At 39.2% G+C, this 18,076-nt stretch overlaps 1 protein-coding gene across 5 annotated transcripts in view; it reads left to right on the top strand.

The window, feature by feature from the left end:
• LOC127179684 (adhesion G-protein coupled receptor G2) overlaps positions 1-18,076 on the top strand; it is a 178,849-nt gene that overhangs the window by 9,089 nt on the left and 151,684 nt on the right. For 4 of the 5 annotated variants that reach the window (XM_051133365.1, XM_051133367.1, XM_051133366.1 and 1 more), the window contains exons 1-12: positions 5,717-5,864; positions 6,047-6,124; positions 6,247-6,333; positions 6,422-6,577; positions 6,804-6,866; positions 13,013-13,087; positions 15,612-15,732; positions 15,884-16,046; positions 16,109-16,249; positions 16,631-16,738; positions 16,812-16,848; positions 16,957-17,054. In XM_051133365.1, coding sequence (XP_050989322.1) covers positions 5,801-5,864; positions 6,047-6,124; positions 6,247-6,333; positions 6,422-6,577; positions 6,804-6,866; positions 13,013-13,087; positions 15,612-15,732; positions 15,884-16,046; positions 16,109-16,249; positions 16,631-16,738; positions 16,812-16,848; positions 16,957-17,054 — 1,191 coding nt within the window. In that variant the 5' untranslated portion in view covers positions 5,717-5,800. Of the gene's footprint in view, positions 1-5,716; positions 5,865-6,046; positions 6,125-6,246; positions 6,334-6,421; positions 6,578-6,803; positions 6,867-13,012; positions 13,088-15,611; positions 15,733-15,883; positions 16,047-16,108; positions 16,250-16,630; positions 16,739-16,811; positions 16,849-16,956; positions 17,055-18,076 lie in introns of those variants that run through there. The other variant, XM_051133369.1, reaches the window with a different exon arrangement.

Below are 18,076 nucleotides of genomic sequence, written 5' to 3' on the forward strand. Positions count from 1 at the left end.
CAATTTCACATCAGTTTAATAAAGGTTTAACAAAAATTACATGTTTAGGACCCTATGAAATGTTTTATTTTTTCTCACCATATCTGTGTTTTAGCATGTCTAATTATTTGAATGCATACTTCATTTATTCACATTTATTCTTAAAACAGCCTTATGAAAGTTTTTTTTACCCTCAGGAATTCTGTGTTGTGTATTTAAAATGTTCTGGTTTTCAAATGAAGGCATAAAACATTAATTTCATTTATCTTTTAATTATTGAAAATTAAGCTTTTTTTTGGCAAAGAAAGGGGAATTTACTATTAAAAATAAAACATGGAAGTTATGTTGTGTGATTACACCCTAAAAAATAATGTTTGTTTCATTTTAGTAGTAGTAGTAACAGTAGTAATATATCTCTGGCACAATGTTTTCAAGTTAAACAGGACTTTTATTTTGACGGGTTGCCGTGTCTACCTTTACATTTCTGTGTGTATATGACATAACGCTAGTTTTCCTAAAATGGACCGGTCAAATGCTCATGAAGTGACTCTCAGCAGATATTGTTCATGTATTTATGTCCTCATTTAGTGAGATGACAGACGCTGAAATCACCACGAGCGTCACGCACGCTTCAGTGTGTGTAGTAAACAAAACCTGCTCCATTCATTAAAACAGAGACATGCAGGATTCACATTTAAATGGTATTTTTGCAGCATAATATTTACAGATACTTGTTCATATTGCGGTTTGATTTAAGTATAATGACCTACTTTTGATTAATTCATTCAAACTTTGACAAATTCCGTGACATTCCACATTATTCAGTAAATTCTGTTTTTATGACTGGATTCCGCGATTCCGTCCGCTTTTTCCTCATCACGGAAACCATAGGGCCCTAGTGCCCCTAAGTTTGAACTTCCAAAATACAGTTTAAATGCAGCTTCAAAGGGCTCTAAACGATCCCAGCCGAGGAAGAAGGGTCTTATCTAGTGAAACGATCGGTCATTTTCAAAACAAAATGACAATTTATATACATTTTAACCTCAAATGCTCAACTCTATATGGAAATCATTCCTGAAATGTTTTCCTCAAGAAACATAATTTCTTATTGACTGAAGAAAGACATCAACATTTTGGATGTACATTATCTGTACATTTTTGGAAGTGAACTAATCCTTTAAATGTGATCTTGTGAGGGAACTGGATTTTGATGAAGAATTTTCAAAAAGGACACCCCTCAGCTAAAACCAACTTTTTTTAGCTAAATGCCTTTAGTGACTGAGGTTGCTGATTCTTTTTTTAATGCATGTCGGCTAAATTCAGAAATGATGCACAGAATATTCTTCTGTAGTAGCATGATTTGGTCATATTGCAAATTAATCTAAATATTGTCTAGCCACTAATTCACTGCCATTTTTTTATTTGGCTACTTTTATTAAATATACAATTATTACTTTTCTACATTAATATTGTTCTCTGTGTGCAAAAATGACTTGATAAACAGGATATGAATGGAACCAAATAATAAAATTCACAATTAAAGCTCAAATAAACTATTATGAATGCTGGTGAAAATGCTGGTCTCACTCACTCAGTCAGTTTTAACTTTGGACTATATTTCCCAAGAACCCACATACATGGACTATTTAAGCCTTGCATTTGCATTCACACCTCACAAAGTGTTGTTTGCTCTGGCTACAATTCTGAGTAATCCCTGTCTGCTTCTGTCTTGCCTTGGATTACTGCTTCTTGTCTCTTTGCCACCTGCCCTTGACTGCTATTGTTTATCTGGGCTGATTTTATGATTGTTTGCTGCCTGCCCTGATCTGCCTCTGACACTACTGTTTGTACTTTGACCCACACCTGTTTGCACCTTCAGCTCATTGTTTCTAAATAAACTCTGTTTTACATAAACAACGATTTGCATGTCAGTGTCATGTCAGAGCCTGCATCTCATAATCAAACGGCTTATCCACCTTTTTCTGAACACGGAAGTCTCGCCCAACTGGAACAGTGCTTTACATTTCCAGTCTCTGGTGGTTCTAGTCAAATTAACATATTTTCCGAGACAATAACATAATGTAAAACCTGTGAACTTTATATCTAGTTATACTGAACAAGTTTCAATTCAGTCGATCTTTTTTACCCCATTTTAACATGGATTTCTGTGGAGACTGGAACATGAAAGCACCCACTCTTTCAACTTGGACTGCGGACTTTAGATCAAAAATGTAATAAGAAAATAAAAATGCTGTCTTTAGAAATTATACCAAACCAAATCTCCAGGTGTTCTCATGAGAACCAGACTGATAAATGGTGACCTGTCCCAATAAATCAAAATGAATCATGAAATATTTCAGACCTTTTTGCAACAGTGATTAATTACCTAGTTAATAGCTAATAATTCTAATTAACAGCCGAGAGAAAACCTGCATGACATGGGTGCCAAAATATTATCAGGAATCACTTCATCTAGCTCTATTTTTGTTCTCTGTTTTGTATTGTACCCTGTTACATCTGTAAATGAACAAAGCAACATAAATGATAGAAATGCTGCTCTGGGGTGCGTTTCCCATACAACGATATGGCAATCAATTTTGCAGAGACTATTTGAACAAAATTGAGTTGAAGATGAAAGAGATGAAAAAAAAAAAACAATATAAACAAAGAGACTGTTAAAGGAAAGGCTACTGGTCTTCTCCAAATTAGGGGTCGACCAATATAGTATATGGTATTTGGCTTCAATAATTAACATGTTAGAAATGTATGTGTAATACTGTTACCTCTCATAATTCCTAATTAATTCTTTTCTGATGACTAAAACATAAACTACAATAGTGGAGGTGACTATTCAGTTCATCTAATGCACATCAATGGATTCACTTAAAATAAAAAATAAATCATTTAATTGTCTTCATAGCTTCATTGTAGAAGTTGTTAAGAAGACCACAACTATTTTCATGAAACTATAACATTAATAGCCTATTATAGGCACACTTAGTTTAATAGCTTATTGAATGGTCTCCATTTTTGTCATCCTAATCTTAGCCTATGTGACACTAGAAATTTCAGTTAGTTTTAATTTAGAGTACAGTGCAAATGAAGGCATGAAACAATTTAATTTATCTTTTAATCAAATGACAGTTAAACTCTTTATTTTTGACAAAGGGGTTTACTATTAAAATTAAAACATGGAAGAAATAGCATATTGTGTGATTATTCACTCAGAAATAAAATTGTAATAATTGTTGTAGTAGCAGTACTATGCATGTTCTACTGCACCACAGTAATATCTTTCTGACAATTTCTTTAAGCTAAACGGAACTTATATTTTGACGGGCTACAAAGGCTGACCTTTTAAGTTTCTGTAGCCTATTATATGATTTATGTCCTCATTTAGTGAGACAACAGATGCTGAATCACAGCAAACGTCACGCATTTCCGTATGTGTTTAGTAAACAAACCCGTGCGTCTGATTACAACTGTGTTGGGGAAAGTACTGCATTTTATGCGTTACTCCATTAAAAAGAAAACAACTAATTTTGTTACTCAAGCCACCTTTCCACTATCGGGCCGAACGGTCAGGTATGGTTCCGGCTGTGTTTCCACCTGAGCCTGGTACGGCACGGCATGGCACGATTATAAACCGTTCTCGGCCCAGAATTCTCAGGATGGTTAGAAACCGTGCTAAACTGTGCTGATAGAGTGCGTGTGCTAAGTGGAAGCGCGCTATTTGATCAAACAGCCAAGTAAACAGCTATGCTGCGTTCACAGCTCATGCATTAATACTGTCAATAAATGTGGTATTTTCAGAAAGGAATTACCTTCTGTGTCCATCTTCGTTGGCATGCATATCCCCTCAGCATTTGTTGGTAATGTGATACCTGTCGTCACCTTCTGTTTATTTTATTTTTTTGCGCCAAGTGTTGTGTCCCTTCTTTCTGTTATTTAACCAAGTGAATATCAGATTAAAAAACAGAAATATCGGATCATCGTCCTTATTTACATTACAATTACCAAGGCAACGACTGACGCATTTGTATTTACATTCCAGAGAGTTCCGTTATCAGCACCACAGTGAAAAATTTAAACCGTATCTGTGCTGACTGGCCCTGATCTGCACGGAATGGAACGGTTAAGCAAAAAGAACGGTTCGTCCGATAGTGGAAAAGTGGCTTTAGTTTTTATGAACAGTAATGCATAAAATTACTTTTTTATTAATTTTTGTCACTTGGTCTGGGCTTGCTTTTTTTTTTTTTTTTTTTTGTAAAAGTTATATTTTTGGCAACTGAGAGGGCCATTTTACACCAACAGTGAAATTAATAAGCCTCAGGTTGAAGAAAGTGCCTCTGCAACACAGGGACAGAAGAGGTGTCAGTGAATAAATGGGAAAACAAAGTTATTTGAAAAAGTAACTCAGATATTAAAAAGTAGGGCTGGGCGATATGGCCAAAAAAATTACAGCGATAATTTTTTTTCATATCAGTCGATATCGATAAATATCACGATAAATTTCAAATCTTTATACGTTTAAAGTCAGATTTTTGCCCCTAAGTGAAAGTTGTAGAAACCAGACCATTAATTTTTGTTAACAAAATAAATATCTAAATAAAAAAAAAAAAAAAAAAGTATTCTAAGTTCTAATGAGTTATATTGTTTCAAATCAAGAAACAGGTTTGGGTTGTCTGATAATGATAATGATAATAATAATAATAAAAATAATAATATCACTTTTTTTTGTCTCTCAGAAATGCACATTTAAGAGTAGCTTGAGGATACAGAGGTAAAATTTTGTTCATTATCAATCAGTAATGTAGCAACCTCAGTTTTATATGGTTAAAGCACAAAGCGATAGCAATATGGCTGCCCACTGCTCCGGGTGTGTGTTTGTTCACTACTCACTACTGTGTGTGTGCACTTATACCAATAAGTACCAACAATTATACCAGATGTGACTAGATTGGACCTTCTGTTCAGCCCCACTGGCTTCAAGCTAGCTACCCAAGCATTCCTACTACCTCCTCTTCAATCTGATATGATTATTGTTCAATTTATTGAGTGCTATAATCATCCATGTGTGATCATATGTGTGTCAGAGCAACTCAAACAACACTGAACCTTATTTAGACAAATTTATATTTTCAGGATGACAGTAATGTCCACACGCCTGTGGATTCAGAGATTTGCATAGTTATTTGATACAGCAGCTTAGTCAAATCTACGCACACGGATATGAAACATATTTGGTTACTGGAAACACATCAAGAATCCATCGTTTTATATTGCTTATGATTCTCTGTTATATTTCTCAGTATTTCTCATGTAATTCTAATGGAGCTAATAAAATTGTATTAATCATGATGGATTCCAAAATCACTTATTCAGTCAAATTTATAAATACATAAATGTCACTCATTAGGCCATGAAATATCAAAGCAAATGTCATTTATTCTACAGAAAGGTGCATAAACACAATATTTTCTGTATCTAAATCATGTCAGATATGCACTAAATTTATTTTTTCATTAGCATATTTAAATTGTTTCTGCTATTATTAAATATTTGTTTTCTATATTTACATTATTCTCTGTGAACAAAAATGACTTGATAAGCTGGTCCAATTGTAACCCAATACTGAAATTCGCAGGTAAAGCGCAAACAAACATGATTTGCATGTTTTCACATAAATTATATGTCATTGCCCAGCGGCTCATAAGCATTCATAACGCTTCATACTCTCTCAACTCTTGGACTGTGGACTTTATGTCAAGAATGTAACTTGAAAATTATTTAAGATTTATTAGCTCTGACTCTGGGAATTATGTCTCAGCAAAAGCAGAATTTGATGTGGCTGATGATCGTCTGTTGTTCTCTGTGCCAGATATGTATGTTTTCTTTGAAAAAAAAAATTAAGTATTTATTTTATTACTCATTTATCAACTTTATGAGAAAGTCTATAATGCCAGTGAATATGTTGTTTGATGCACTTTTGGCATATAAAATAGAGTTTCATATAAAAATGTCATTCATTATATATAGCCTTATAATGTTGTTTTTCTTTGTGCAGCCTGCTCAACCGTAATGATAGTTGGAGACAATTTAACAAACATATGTTTCTGGGAGTCGCAAAAACAAAACTGTCCAGGTAGAAATAAAATAAACTGCTAACATGGCTGTGGAAATCCTGTATATTTATTACCTGAATATTCTTTTGACAACCGACAGATCAAGTTTCAAACTCATCGAGTTGAATTCTTTTTATTCTAGCTATTAAACTGATAGGTCCATCAGCCTGTGATAAAGAGATAAATGATTTTTGCACAATGAATGTCAAAATAAACACATCTTCTCTAGGTAAATAATTTATATTATATTTAGAAACTGCTCTTGAGTTGCAAACTCCTTAATATTTTATGTTCTAAAATATTTCTCCGATTTCTAGGACACTATGAAAAAGGTGGTAATAAATTCAGTTTCATCATAAAAAACAAAGGGGGAAATAATTATGAAGTAAGGATGAATGAGACAGATAAAAGCAGCATAGAGCTGTGGTTTTTGCCAGATGAAACTAAGTGTCTGTTAGTCGAAAAAGTAACAGGTGCGTGTTGTAATTAAATTTCATGTGACATTTTATGCACACACAACATAAGTACAAATGTACTTTCCACAAATGAATGTTTTCGTGATTAATCATTGCTGTCAGTGATGATGATATTATCACAGTTGGTCAATTAGTGCAAATGAAAAACAAACAGTTTTGAATCACAGATTATTTTAGATTAGTTATATTTAGCAAGCGTTGTAATTTATCTTTCCTTCTGCAGGAAATTTGAAAAAATATGTGTGCCACAGCACCAACAACTGCAATAGTAATGGAAACCCACAAGGTAAGATATTATCCACTTCTTTATTGTTTTCAATTAGTTTATGTCATTAAATAGAGCAGGACAGTTGGTTATTTAACAGAACAAGTGTAACAGGCCAAGCGACTATGGGAACAAACCTGTACTAGGGGTGTGCGATATAGCCTCATAATTATATTACAATATTTCAAGACTATTTGCGATAATGGTATTTATGACGATACAGAAAAAAAAGTTTTATTGGTGATTGCAGCTGTTAGGCAGCATTTATTAGTGAAAACAAAATGAAAGGCATTTTCCATCCTTTTCCAATGAGCTATATATACACATTACATTCCGGAACTGTACAAGTTACCTAACCATCCACGTGACATCCACACAATAATTTGCATGACGCGCTGTGAGGATAAGACTCCCCACTGAAAATGTTTTTGTAACGAGGACGCAGAGGTAGAATCCAAGAGCGGATGTTTATTAAAACAATCAGCAAACATACACAATGAAGGTAATTCCAGCAGCAGAGAGGTTAGGCAGGCAGTGGGTCAGATACCGAGCAGACAGTCCAATCAAGCTAATGTAACAATGGGGGAAATCCAGAGAGCGGAAGTCAACAGGAGAATGCAGGGTCAAACCTTGAAATCAGTCCAAACAGGCAAATAATTCCAAAGGGGTAATCCAAACACAATAATCAGGAACAAAGCAAGACGGCAACAGGTAATCCAACAGAGTAAGTAAATGCTCGGTAAGGCAGGTTAAACTGGCAATACTTCGCGAGTGTGTGAGCACATGGTGAGTCCTTAAATACTGCCAAACAGGAAGTGGAAGTAGAAGCAGCAGAGGGAGCATGCAGGCAGTCCTGGGCTGAGGGCTCCCTCTGCTGGCTTGGCGTTACAGAATCCCCCCCCCTAGGAGCGACTCCTGGCGCTCAAACAATAACAACAGTCCAGGTGGGTGGGGGAACAGAGGCAAAACAGGGGGTGGGATGGAGGGCCAGGTCCATGTAGAGCAGGTGGGCCTGGATCGTGAAGCAGGGACAGACAGTGAAGCACTGGAGGACCTGGACCATGGAGCAATGGCAGACAATGAAGCACTGGAGGACCTGGACCATAGAGCTGTGGCAGACAGTGGAACCTCGGAGGACCTGGGCCGTGGAGCTGTGGCAGACAGTGGAAACTTGGAGGACCTGGGCCATGGAGCAATGGTAGACAGCGGAACCTTGGAGGACCTGGGCCGTGGAGCAGTAGCAGACCGTGAGACACTGGAGGGCCTGGGCCGTGGAGCAATAGCAGACTGTGAAACACTGGAGGACCAGGGCCGTGGAGCAGTAGCAGACTGTGAAGTACTGGAGGGCCTGGGCCGTGGAGCAGTAGCAGACCGTGAAACACTGGAGGACCAGGGCCGTGGAGCAGTAGCAGACTGTGAAGTACTGGAGGGCCTGGGCCGTGGAGCAATGGCAGAGTAGGAAGCCATGGTGGGGCAGGCAGAGCAGGTAGAGCAGGGAGAGCGGTGTTTTCACTGACAATCTCCTTGTCCGTGGCATGACAGGCAGAGAGTTCATAATAGGCCTTCTTGGTGGTGACATGACGGGTAGAGAGTTCATCTTGGAACGCCGCCCCCATAGGAGGATCCACAGCTTGTGCTGACACCTCTGGGGGCATGGGCGCAGATGCTTGGGCAGGTGAGGCAGGGAAGTTATAAACGGCCTTCATGGCTGTGACAGGACAGGCAAAGAGTCCGTGGGGAAACGCCGCCCCTTTAGGAAATTCTGCAGCCGGAGCTGCCACTTCTGGGGGCATTGGCGCGGACTCATAGACAGAGGAGACCTCTGGCGTAGACTCGTGGACAGGCGAGGCCTCTAGAGCAGACTCGTGGACAGACGAGGCCTCTGGAGCAGACTCATGGACAGACGAGGCCTCTGGAGCAGACTCATGGACAGACGAGGCCTCTGGAGCAGACTCATGGACAGACGAGGCCTCTGGAGCAGACTCATGGACAGACGAGGCCTCTGGAGCACAGTGTGCAGCCCACACACTGAAAATGGCTATGGCCATTACAGGCAGCACAGTAGCTAGTGGGGTGTCTGTTGACCTTGTGGGTGCTGATGTTATGGGCTTGTGGCTTGTGAATGTGGGCTCTGCGTGGCTTGGGAGCGTGGGCTCTGCGTGGCTTGGGAGCGTGGGCTCTGCGTGGCTTGGGTTAGTAGATACGTGAGGTGGATTGGAAATGTTATAGGGGACCTGATGAGGATTTGGTAGGACAATAGCTCTTTGCCTTGAGTTAGGGAGGCCTGCCGTGGCCGGACATGACTCAGGGAGGCCTGCCGTGGCCGGACTTGACTCAGGGAGGCCTGCCGTGGCCGGACTTGACTCAGGGAGGCCTGCCGTGGCCGGACTTGACTCAGGGAGGCCTGCCGTGGCCGGACTTGACTCAGGGAGGCCTGCCGTGGCCGGACATGACTCAGGGAGGCCTGCCGTGGCCGGACTGGATTCAGGGAGGCCTGCCGTGGCCTGACTTGAGTTGGGAAGAACGGTGGTGACTTGACCTGGCTTGTGCAGTCCAGCTGTGACTTGGCTTGGCTTGTAAAGGTCAACGGTGACTTGACTTGGCTCAGGGAAAATAGCGGCAGTTTGACTTGGCTCATGAAGAACAACCGTGGCGTGGCTTAGCTCAGGGAAGACAGCAGCAATTTGACTTGGCTTGTGAAGATCTGCTGTAACCTGACTTGACTCAGGAACAACATTGCTTGACTCAGGAACAACATGGCTTGACTCAGGAACAACATGGCTTGACTCAGGAACAACATGGCTTGACTCAGGAACAACATGGCTTGACTCAGGAACAACATGGCTTGACTCAGGAACAACATGGCCTGACTCGTGGGGAACAGCTGCATCTTGGCTTGAGTGGTGGAGAACAGCAGCTGTGACTTGGCTTGACTCGTGGGATACAGCTGTGACTTGGCTTGACTTGTGGGGAACAACAGCTGTATCTTGGCTTGAGTGGTGGAGAACAGCAGCTGTGTCTTGGCTTGACTCGTGGAGTACAGCTGTGACTTGGCTTGACTCGTGGGATACAGCTGTGACTTGGCTTGACTCGTGGGGAACAACAGCTGTGTCTTGGCTTGATTCATGAAGAACAACAGCTGTATCTTGGCTTGACTCGTGGTAAACAACAGCTGTATCTAGGCTTGACTCATGGAGAGTAACAGCTGTATCTTGGCTTGACTCATGGAGAGTAGATGTAACATGGCTTGACTCATGGAAAACAGTTGAAACTTGGCTTGATTCATGGAGAACAATAGCTTTGGCTTGACTTGACTCTGTTGCTTGACTTGACTCTGTTGCTTGACTTGACTCTGTTGCTTGACTTGACTCTGTTGCTTGACTTGACTCTGTTGCTTGACTTGACTCTGTTGCTTGACTTGACTCTGTTGCTTGACTTGACTCTGTTGCTTGACTTGACTCTGTTGCTTGACTTGACTCTGAAGCTTGGCCGGACTCTGAAGCTTGGCCGGACTCTGAAGCTGGAACTGGACTTGACTTGGAAGCCTGACTGGACTTGGAAACTTGACTTGACCCTGGAGCAGCAACTGTAGCTTGACTTGGTTCTGCAGCTCGACTAGGTTCTGTAGCTCGACTTGGTTCTGCAGCTCGACTTGGTTCTGCAGCTTGACTTGGTTCTGCAGCTCGACTTGACCCTGGAGCTTGACTGGATTTGGAAGCCTTGGACCTTGGAGCAGCAGCTGTAGCTTGACTTGACACTGAAGATGGCCCTACAGCTTGACTTGAGTCATGGGTAGCTACCGTGACATGAGGGAGCGTCATCTTAGCTGTCCATACCGCCATTAGGGGTGAGTCCAGTATGTGTGCCATCATGAGGTGTGGTTTTGGGATGATGGCCATCTTGTGGACTGGCTCTGGAATGGCAGCCATCTTGTAAACAGGTTTGGAGATGGCGGCCATCTTGTGGATTGGCTCTGGGACAGCGGCCATCTTGTGGACTGGCTCGGGGGCGGTGGCCATCTTGTGGACTGGCTCGGGGACGGCGGCCATCTTGTGGACTGGCTCGGGGGGCGGCGGCCATCTTGTGGACTGGCTCGGGACGGCGGCCATCTTGTGGACTGGCTCGGGGGCGGCGGCCATCTTGTGGACTGGCTCGGGGGCCAGGCGGCCATCTTGTGGACTGGCTCGGGGACGGCGGCCATGATAGGTGCAGACTCTGGATGGGCAGCTATGACAGGTGCAGACTCTGGACGGGCAGGTGTGGCGTGAGCAGGCCCTGGAGCGGCAGGCGTGGCGTGAGCAGGCCCTGGAGCGGCAGGCGTGGCGTGAGCAGGCCCTGGAGCGGCAGGCGTGGCGTGAGCAGGCCCTGGAGCAGGCTTTGACTTGGCAGACCTGGCTTGAGCAGGCTCGATATGAGAAGGCTGCGGTATGGAGGTTACTGTGGGATTGCAGAGTCCCTCATCCGCGATACCAACAGTAAAAGGTGACCCAGCCAGCAACAATGCAACGTCAATATATTGTTCTAAAGTCCAAGTGGATTCGGGAAAAGGCATGAGGGAACAAATTGGCTCAGAAAGTCCTCCTCTGAAAAATATCATAAGGCATACCTCATCAAAGGTAGTATGATGTGCCAGTTCCAGAAAATCCTTCACGTAGTGCTCTATGGGGTGATTTCCTTGGCGAAAACGGATTAGCTTGGTGTCTGCACTCATGTTGGCTTTGCGGTCAGAAGCTGCTGGGTTATTATTGGCTGATAGTTCCGCTGGATTCTTGGTAGGCGAAGTATTCTGTAACGAGGACGCAGAGGTAGAATCCAAGAGCGGATGTTTATTAAAACAATCAGCAAACATACACAATGAAGGTAATTCCAGCAGCAGAGAGGTTAGGCAGGCAGTGGGTCAGATACCGAGCAGACAGTCCAATCAAGCTAATGTAACAATGGGGGAAATCCAGAGAGCGGAAGTCAACAGGAGAATGCAGGGTCAAACCTTGAAATCAGTCCAAACAGGCAAATAATTCCAAAGGGGTAATCCAAACACAATAATCAGGAACAAAGCAAGACGGCAACAGGTAATCCAACAGAGTAAGTAAACGCTCGGTAAGGCAGGTTAAACTGGCAATACTTCGCGAGTGTGTGAGCACATGGTGAGTCCTTAAATACTGCCAAACAGGAAGTGGAAGTAGAAGCAGCAGAGGGAGCATGCAGGCAGTCCTGGGCTGAGGGCTCCCTCTGCTGGCTTGGCGTTACAGTTTTAAAAACAGGTTTTTTAAAACAGGTCTATTCATTTATATAATGAATGACATGCCTATAATTAAACTGCAGTCATTGATACAAAAGTATGGGCAGCTTTATTTCATGCAACGTTTTTTTAAAAACATCCTGTTTAACATGAAATACATGTCTCATGTTTTCGCTTCCTGGCCACAAGAGCAATATTAAGGGAATCATTTTTGACAGTTATATAATGTTATCAGCATATGTTGAAGTAGATTCGCCTCTTGTCATCTCTGAGAGAATATGCGCCGTTAATGCAGAAAACTGTCAGTTTTTTTTATATTATCACTTTCTGTGTAATGAATTGACTGACGTTAAGACGTTCACCAGCATAACTGTTGCGCAAAGCTTGCGCATTGCTTGTGTGATATACATTGGCTCTTCTTCATGGTTTAAAACAGAACATGTAACCACATACACAGGACGGTTGGGCACGCCTTTTGGGTTTGTGGTGGTGGTGTTGTTGTGCACACTAGGGAACGCAAATGTACCATATGTCATTGCGTCGCTATATCATTTTTATTGTGAGATGACACTTTTTTAAAAATTTATACTGTTATCCTGGACGGTATGATATGGCACACCCCTAACCTGTACTACCCTTTAATGTGCTGATGCTATCTAAAAATTTTTATGTGCATTATTTAATTTCTATCTATCTATTTTTATATCCTCCTGGCAATTAATGTGAACAAAAAGAAGCAAATGTAAGGTTACTACAGGCATATGGTTATTCATGATGTGCTGTATGCCATTGTGACAAGACAATTTAGATCATCAGTTTAGATTGCATAAAGTTGAACGCACACCTACAGACAGTTTCTGATGACAATTATTCAGTGCAGTTTTTGTCAATTATAATTATGTTGAATTGTGTGTCATGGTCTCTTGAGGTTGTTTAAAAATCCCTAGTGTTGATCCTAAGGACGCATGTAAAACAGCTCCATATGATGACAATATTTGCAAAGGTAAGTCGGAGTCTTAAGATTAAAAAGCTACTTTTTCCAGTGTGGCTTTATGAAAAGTTGACATACAAATTAAAGAACAATCTATAAATACTTGATTTTCCCCTGAAATACTGTTAACCTTCATCACTCAAAATTTTTATATTAGCTGACAAAATAACCAAGCCATTAAATATATATATATATATATATATTGTGGAAAACCAGTAATCAAAATTAGAGAACAGTAACCACTGTAGCAGGGAAAGAAGATTACAGCTGTCAAGAATTAGTAGGAAGTGTAGAGGCCCTTGCTTTAAATGACTTTAGCACATCTGTGGCCACGGGACATCAATAGTTTTTCACACTGCGCTGGTGTGATCGTGATCCACCTCTTCTTACACTCTCCTTCAGAGTGTTCCTCCAGTGTGACATTTAAAATGAATGGCTAAAAGGGTCATCCTTTTGTCTTTCATCTGGACAACCTCCTGTTCAAGGGTTTCAGTCACAAGGGTTTCATTGCCATCTTGCAATCTCAGTCAAAATTAGAGGAATTAGGACTCGACAACAAGGACTGCCTGATGGCCCGGGGTCAGCGTGAACGATGCTCGGGCCAGTTGACATAACTGTCACTTGCCTGACAGAGCACAGTTTTTATCCAAATATAAGCAAGATCACAAAGCGATATTGATTTTATACAACAGTTCAATAAACAATAGGTTAAATATATTAAAGACTTACGTTTTAGACACTATATTGTCTATTTTTGTTCTATTTTGCCAAAGCAAATAGCTCCAAATAGCTTCGTTTTTTGAATGAATTTGTTTAATGAATCGGTTGAATCAACTTACGTATTAAGTCAGTCAAATACTTTGCTCCTGAATGAATTATCTGTTTGACCTGATCAACTAAATCTCTTAAGTTTTTTATTTCTTTTCATTTTTAATAGTTACCAAAATGAATATTCAACATTTCATTTCGGCAGCCCCTAACAGACGACTGAATCAGAATCAGCTTTATTCGCCAAGTGTGCGCAAACACACAAGGATTTTGTTGTGGTTTTTTTAAGGTGCTCCTGGTACATACATGCATGCATACATACACACATACATACATACATATCTGATATGAGAACAGAGAAAACATTTAATAATAATAATAACAAAAACTTAAATAATAATGTATGAATCTGGAACAGAAGAATAAATAAGAGATGTGCATGTGTATTTACATAATAATACTACAGAAAGAGACAATAATTAGAAATGGAGAAAAAAAAATACAGAAATGAATTGTAGAACACAGGTAATGATTCATGTTTTAGCTGTTTAAGCTGGAGATGACATTTCCTTCAAAAATGGTTTAATAATGAATAATTAAAATACCTCCTTGCTATTTTTTCCACCAACACATTTATAGACAATCCCTTCGCCAATGCTTTGCGGCAATCTTTATGCATGTGTTTAAGCGAGGAATATGCTATATTTTAAAGCCTCATTAAAATATTAAATAATAATATATAAGTAATTACATTTAGGGATGCACCAAACTTTTCGCCAAAAAATTATTGGTCGAAAGAGAAGAACGGCCGAAAAAATATATGATGCGGCACTGCCCAGCAGTGTTTAGCACGCAAGTATAAATCTCCCTCTATAGCCATCTCTAGCATTCACTCAATATTCTGCTCTATGAATGTGCGTTCCGCTCATGATCACCAGAATAACAAAGTCCACTTTGAAAAATATGCCGACAGGAAATTTCCATGTATACTTGTTCACGTTTGCAATAGCGCTACTGTGCTGTAACATGGTGTAGTACAGCTGTACTGGGCTACACTAGAAAAATGACGCTACCCTCTTGTGACGCTGTGCTCTGCTCACATACTCTTCTTATAATAATACATTATTTGGATAAATGGAAAAAAGATTATATATGATTCTGTTGCATGAAACTGAATAAAAATAATATACTGATATTTAATAATATTATACTTTCTGTCCAATTCTATGGTAATACTTTCAATAAAAGTAAGGTTATTTTATTGCGTTGTATGTGTGTTTTTTTTTTTAATTCAGTATAATTGAGTTAAATTAAAAAGTCTAACAAAATTACTTTACATTATTTAATAAAATAATAAATCATTATTACAAAGCATTTTCAGTTTTGGTTTTCGGCCAAGTGGATCCAGAATTTTCAGTTTCAGCCCATAATTTTTATTTCGGTGTATCTTACTCAATAATGCTTTGTCTAAGTCAATAACTAATATGTGAACTGTGATGAATATGCATCATAATGCTGAAATTCAATTCAACTCAGTTCAATTCAAATTTATTTGTATAGCACTTTTCACAATACATATTGTTGCAAAGCAACTTTACACCAAACGTTTTTACAATATATGTAGTAGTAGTCAATGACAATAATGTGAAATGACAATATATTTCTAGGTTCATAAATTAGCAAAACAATATATTAGATTAATTTTTGAGATTCATATGTACTGATATATAAATAAAATCCATCCCTTGTTTATTTCTGTGTGCTGAAGAGAATGAAGGAAACAAATACAATCTGAGGTTAAATGCGAATAAATGGATGTGTGTGTTCTGCGAGAACAGGCCAATCTTCAGTGTGACTACAAATGGATCTATTGGTCTCTCAAAGGCATCGTAAGTGTGTGGTTACCAGTGGATATCACTGGAATTCCCAAGAAAATTAAAAAAGAAATCCTGGAAAGTTTCCAAAATTCCTGGAATGTTTCTGAAATTCACTGGAAATTTTCCATGCAATACAATACAAGTGACTCAATCTATTTTGCAGAGAGATCTTGAACGATCTGAAGACCAAGATGAAAGAGATGGAAAAAAGCAATGCAAGCAAAGCAGTGATTGTCATGGGGGATGTTATTGGTCTTCTTCAAATACAAGACAAGAACACAGAAACCAAAGATATATGCTACTTGTCAGATGGGGACATCATAAAAGTAAGTCTTCAGAAAAACATGATATGATTTCACATTTCTCATACTAATCACTGTATTTACAGGTTGCTGACTGTCAAACTGACCTGAAGGCAGGGTTTCCCTGGTCTGTAACAATTTCCAGTGAGGCCTGTAATAAATCACGACTGGAAAACAATGGAAGAGCACTTGTTGGAATTTTACCATTTAAAAACATGGGAAACAGGGTACTCAATTAAAATTCCATATTTGAAAAGTTTAAGGAATGTTTACAGGACAGTTCAACCAAAAATTATAATTTTCTCATCACTGTTCTCTATTAATCAATGTACACACAGCTCTTGGACACAAATTGTTGGACTAAGTGGACATTAGTGCACAATGTCATATCCACTACCGTTAAGATGCTACTTGGATGTTTTTTAATCCTCTTTCTGATTTGTTTATTTGTTTATTTATTTATTTAAGTTATGTTCTAGTGAAAATAAAATAACAGCACACAAGACATTTTGGGTGAACTATTCTTTTGACAAATGTTTCTCGATCTGTTATTTTCACACACATTCATATCTGATTAATGATTGGTCTGTTCTTGGATTCTGATTTAGAACGAAACTAAAATAGTTTTGAACAATGTGGTTTATGGAATAACGATGGGGGCCAATATCTCCAACCTTACCAACAATATTAAAATGCTCTTCACACATAATGATAAGGTAATAAAGGTTTTGTTACAGAACATATATTACACACTGTGAATGCAAAATGAAAATATATGTGTTCTTACAGGTCAGTGAGGCATCCTGTGTTTCTTGGGATGGAAAAGGTACTTTCATTTATGGCTTTACTGATCAGTTCCCATAAACAAACCCAATTTATTTTATGCAATTCATTTGTATAATTAATTTCATTTGTCATTCTCTTTTCTTTGAAGGAGACCTTAATTGGACGACGTACGGCTGTGAAACAGAAATCAACGACAACACCATAAAGTGCTCCTGCTCACATCTGACGTTCTTTGCAGTGCTGATGGTGAGAAACTTCTCAGAGAAGAACGACTTTAGCTTTCATCATTGTGTTTCATCATATTTTATTTAAAGTTTCCATTAAAGCAATATCAGAGTCTTTTAGTCCATGTCTATACGCTAGTAAATGTATAAAAGATGATAAAAGTAACTTTCAACAAATATATTGCTAACATACGACAGCGTTTTAGTGCCACATTAAAAAAAACCAAAAACAAAGATTACGAAATTAAATATTTCGAGAATGAGGTTGAAATTATGAGAATACAGTCAAAATACTACAAGAATAAAGTCTAAATATTCAGAGAATAAAGCCAAAATTGCGAGAATAAAGTCTAAATATTACGAGAATAAAGTCAAAATGTTTTGACAATAAAGTTGAAATATTTTGAAAATAAAGTAAAAATTACGAAAATTAATTCATAGCTAATATTTTGAGAGTGTATTCCAGCCTATTGTGCATGCAAATGGCCTGGATTGGGAGCACCGGCAGATATTCCAAAGTTTCAAAATGTGTTAGTTTTATAGAAAAATACAAAATTATTATTACAATAAATACAAAATTATAATATGCAAAATGTCTACTACAATAATGTGCTGTATACGGTTTAAAGCGGCATGTAAGTCAATCATCTTTCCAATTACAGGCATCCTAGATGTATACGAATACGAATCCAGTGGGAGTTATATTAAAAATTATCCTGCCACTTCCAAGTTTACTTTATCGCGGTACTTAAAAAGTATCGCGATACCCTGGTTTTAAAAACGGTACGATTCCGCATTTTACTAGTAACGGTACTTTAAGAATGCATTTTAATAAGAGCCGTATTTCTGCGTGTCTGTGTTACGTGTGAACGGCGGAGGCGCACACTTTTGTTTACTACACACATACGCGTGACGCTCGCAGTGTTTTCAGCCTCTGCCGCCTCAATATGAGTACATGAACACACAAACAGAATCTCTAGAACTGTTCTGAGAGTCACTTCATGAGCATTTTACCGTTAGGAAAAACTATCGTCATATAATGAA

Source organism: Labeo rohita, chromosome 17, assembly GCF_022985175.1.
Source record: "Labeo rohita strain BAU-BD-2019 chromosome 17, IGBB_LRoh.1.0, whole genome shotgun sequence".
In the NCBI taxonomy this organism is placed as follows: Eukaryota; Metazoa; Chordata; class Actinopteri; order Cypriniformes; family Cyprinidae; genus Labeo; species Labeo rohita.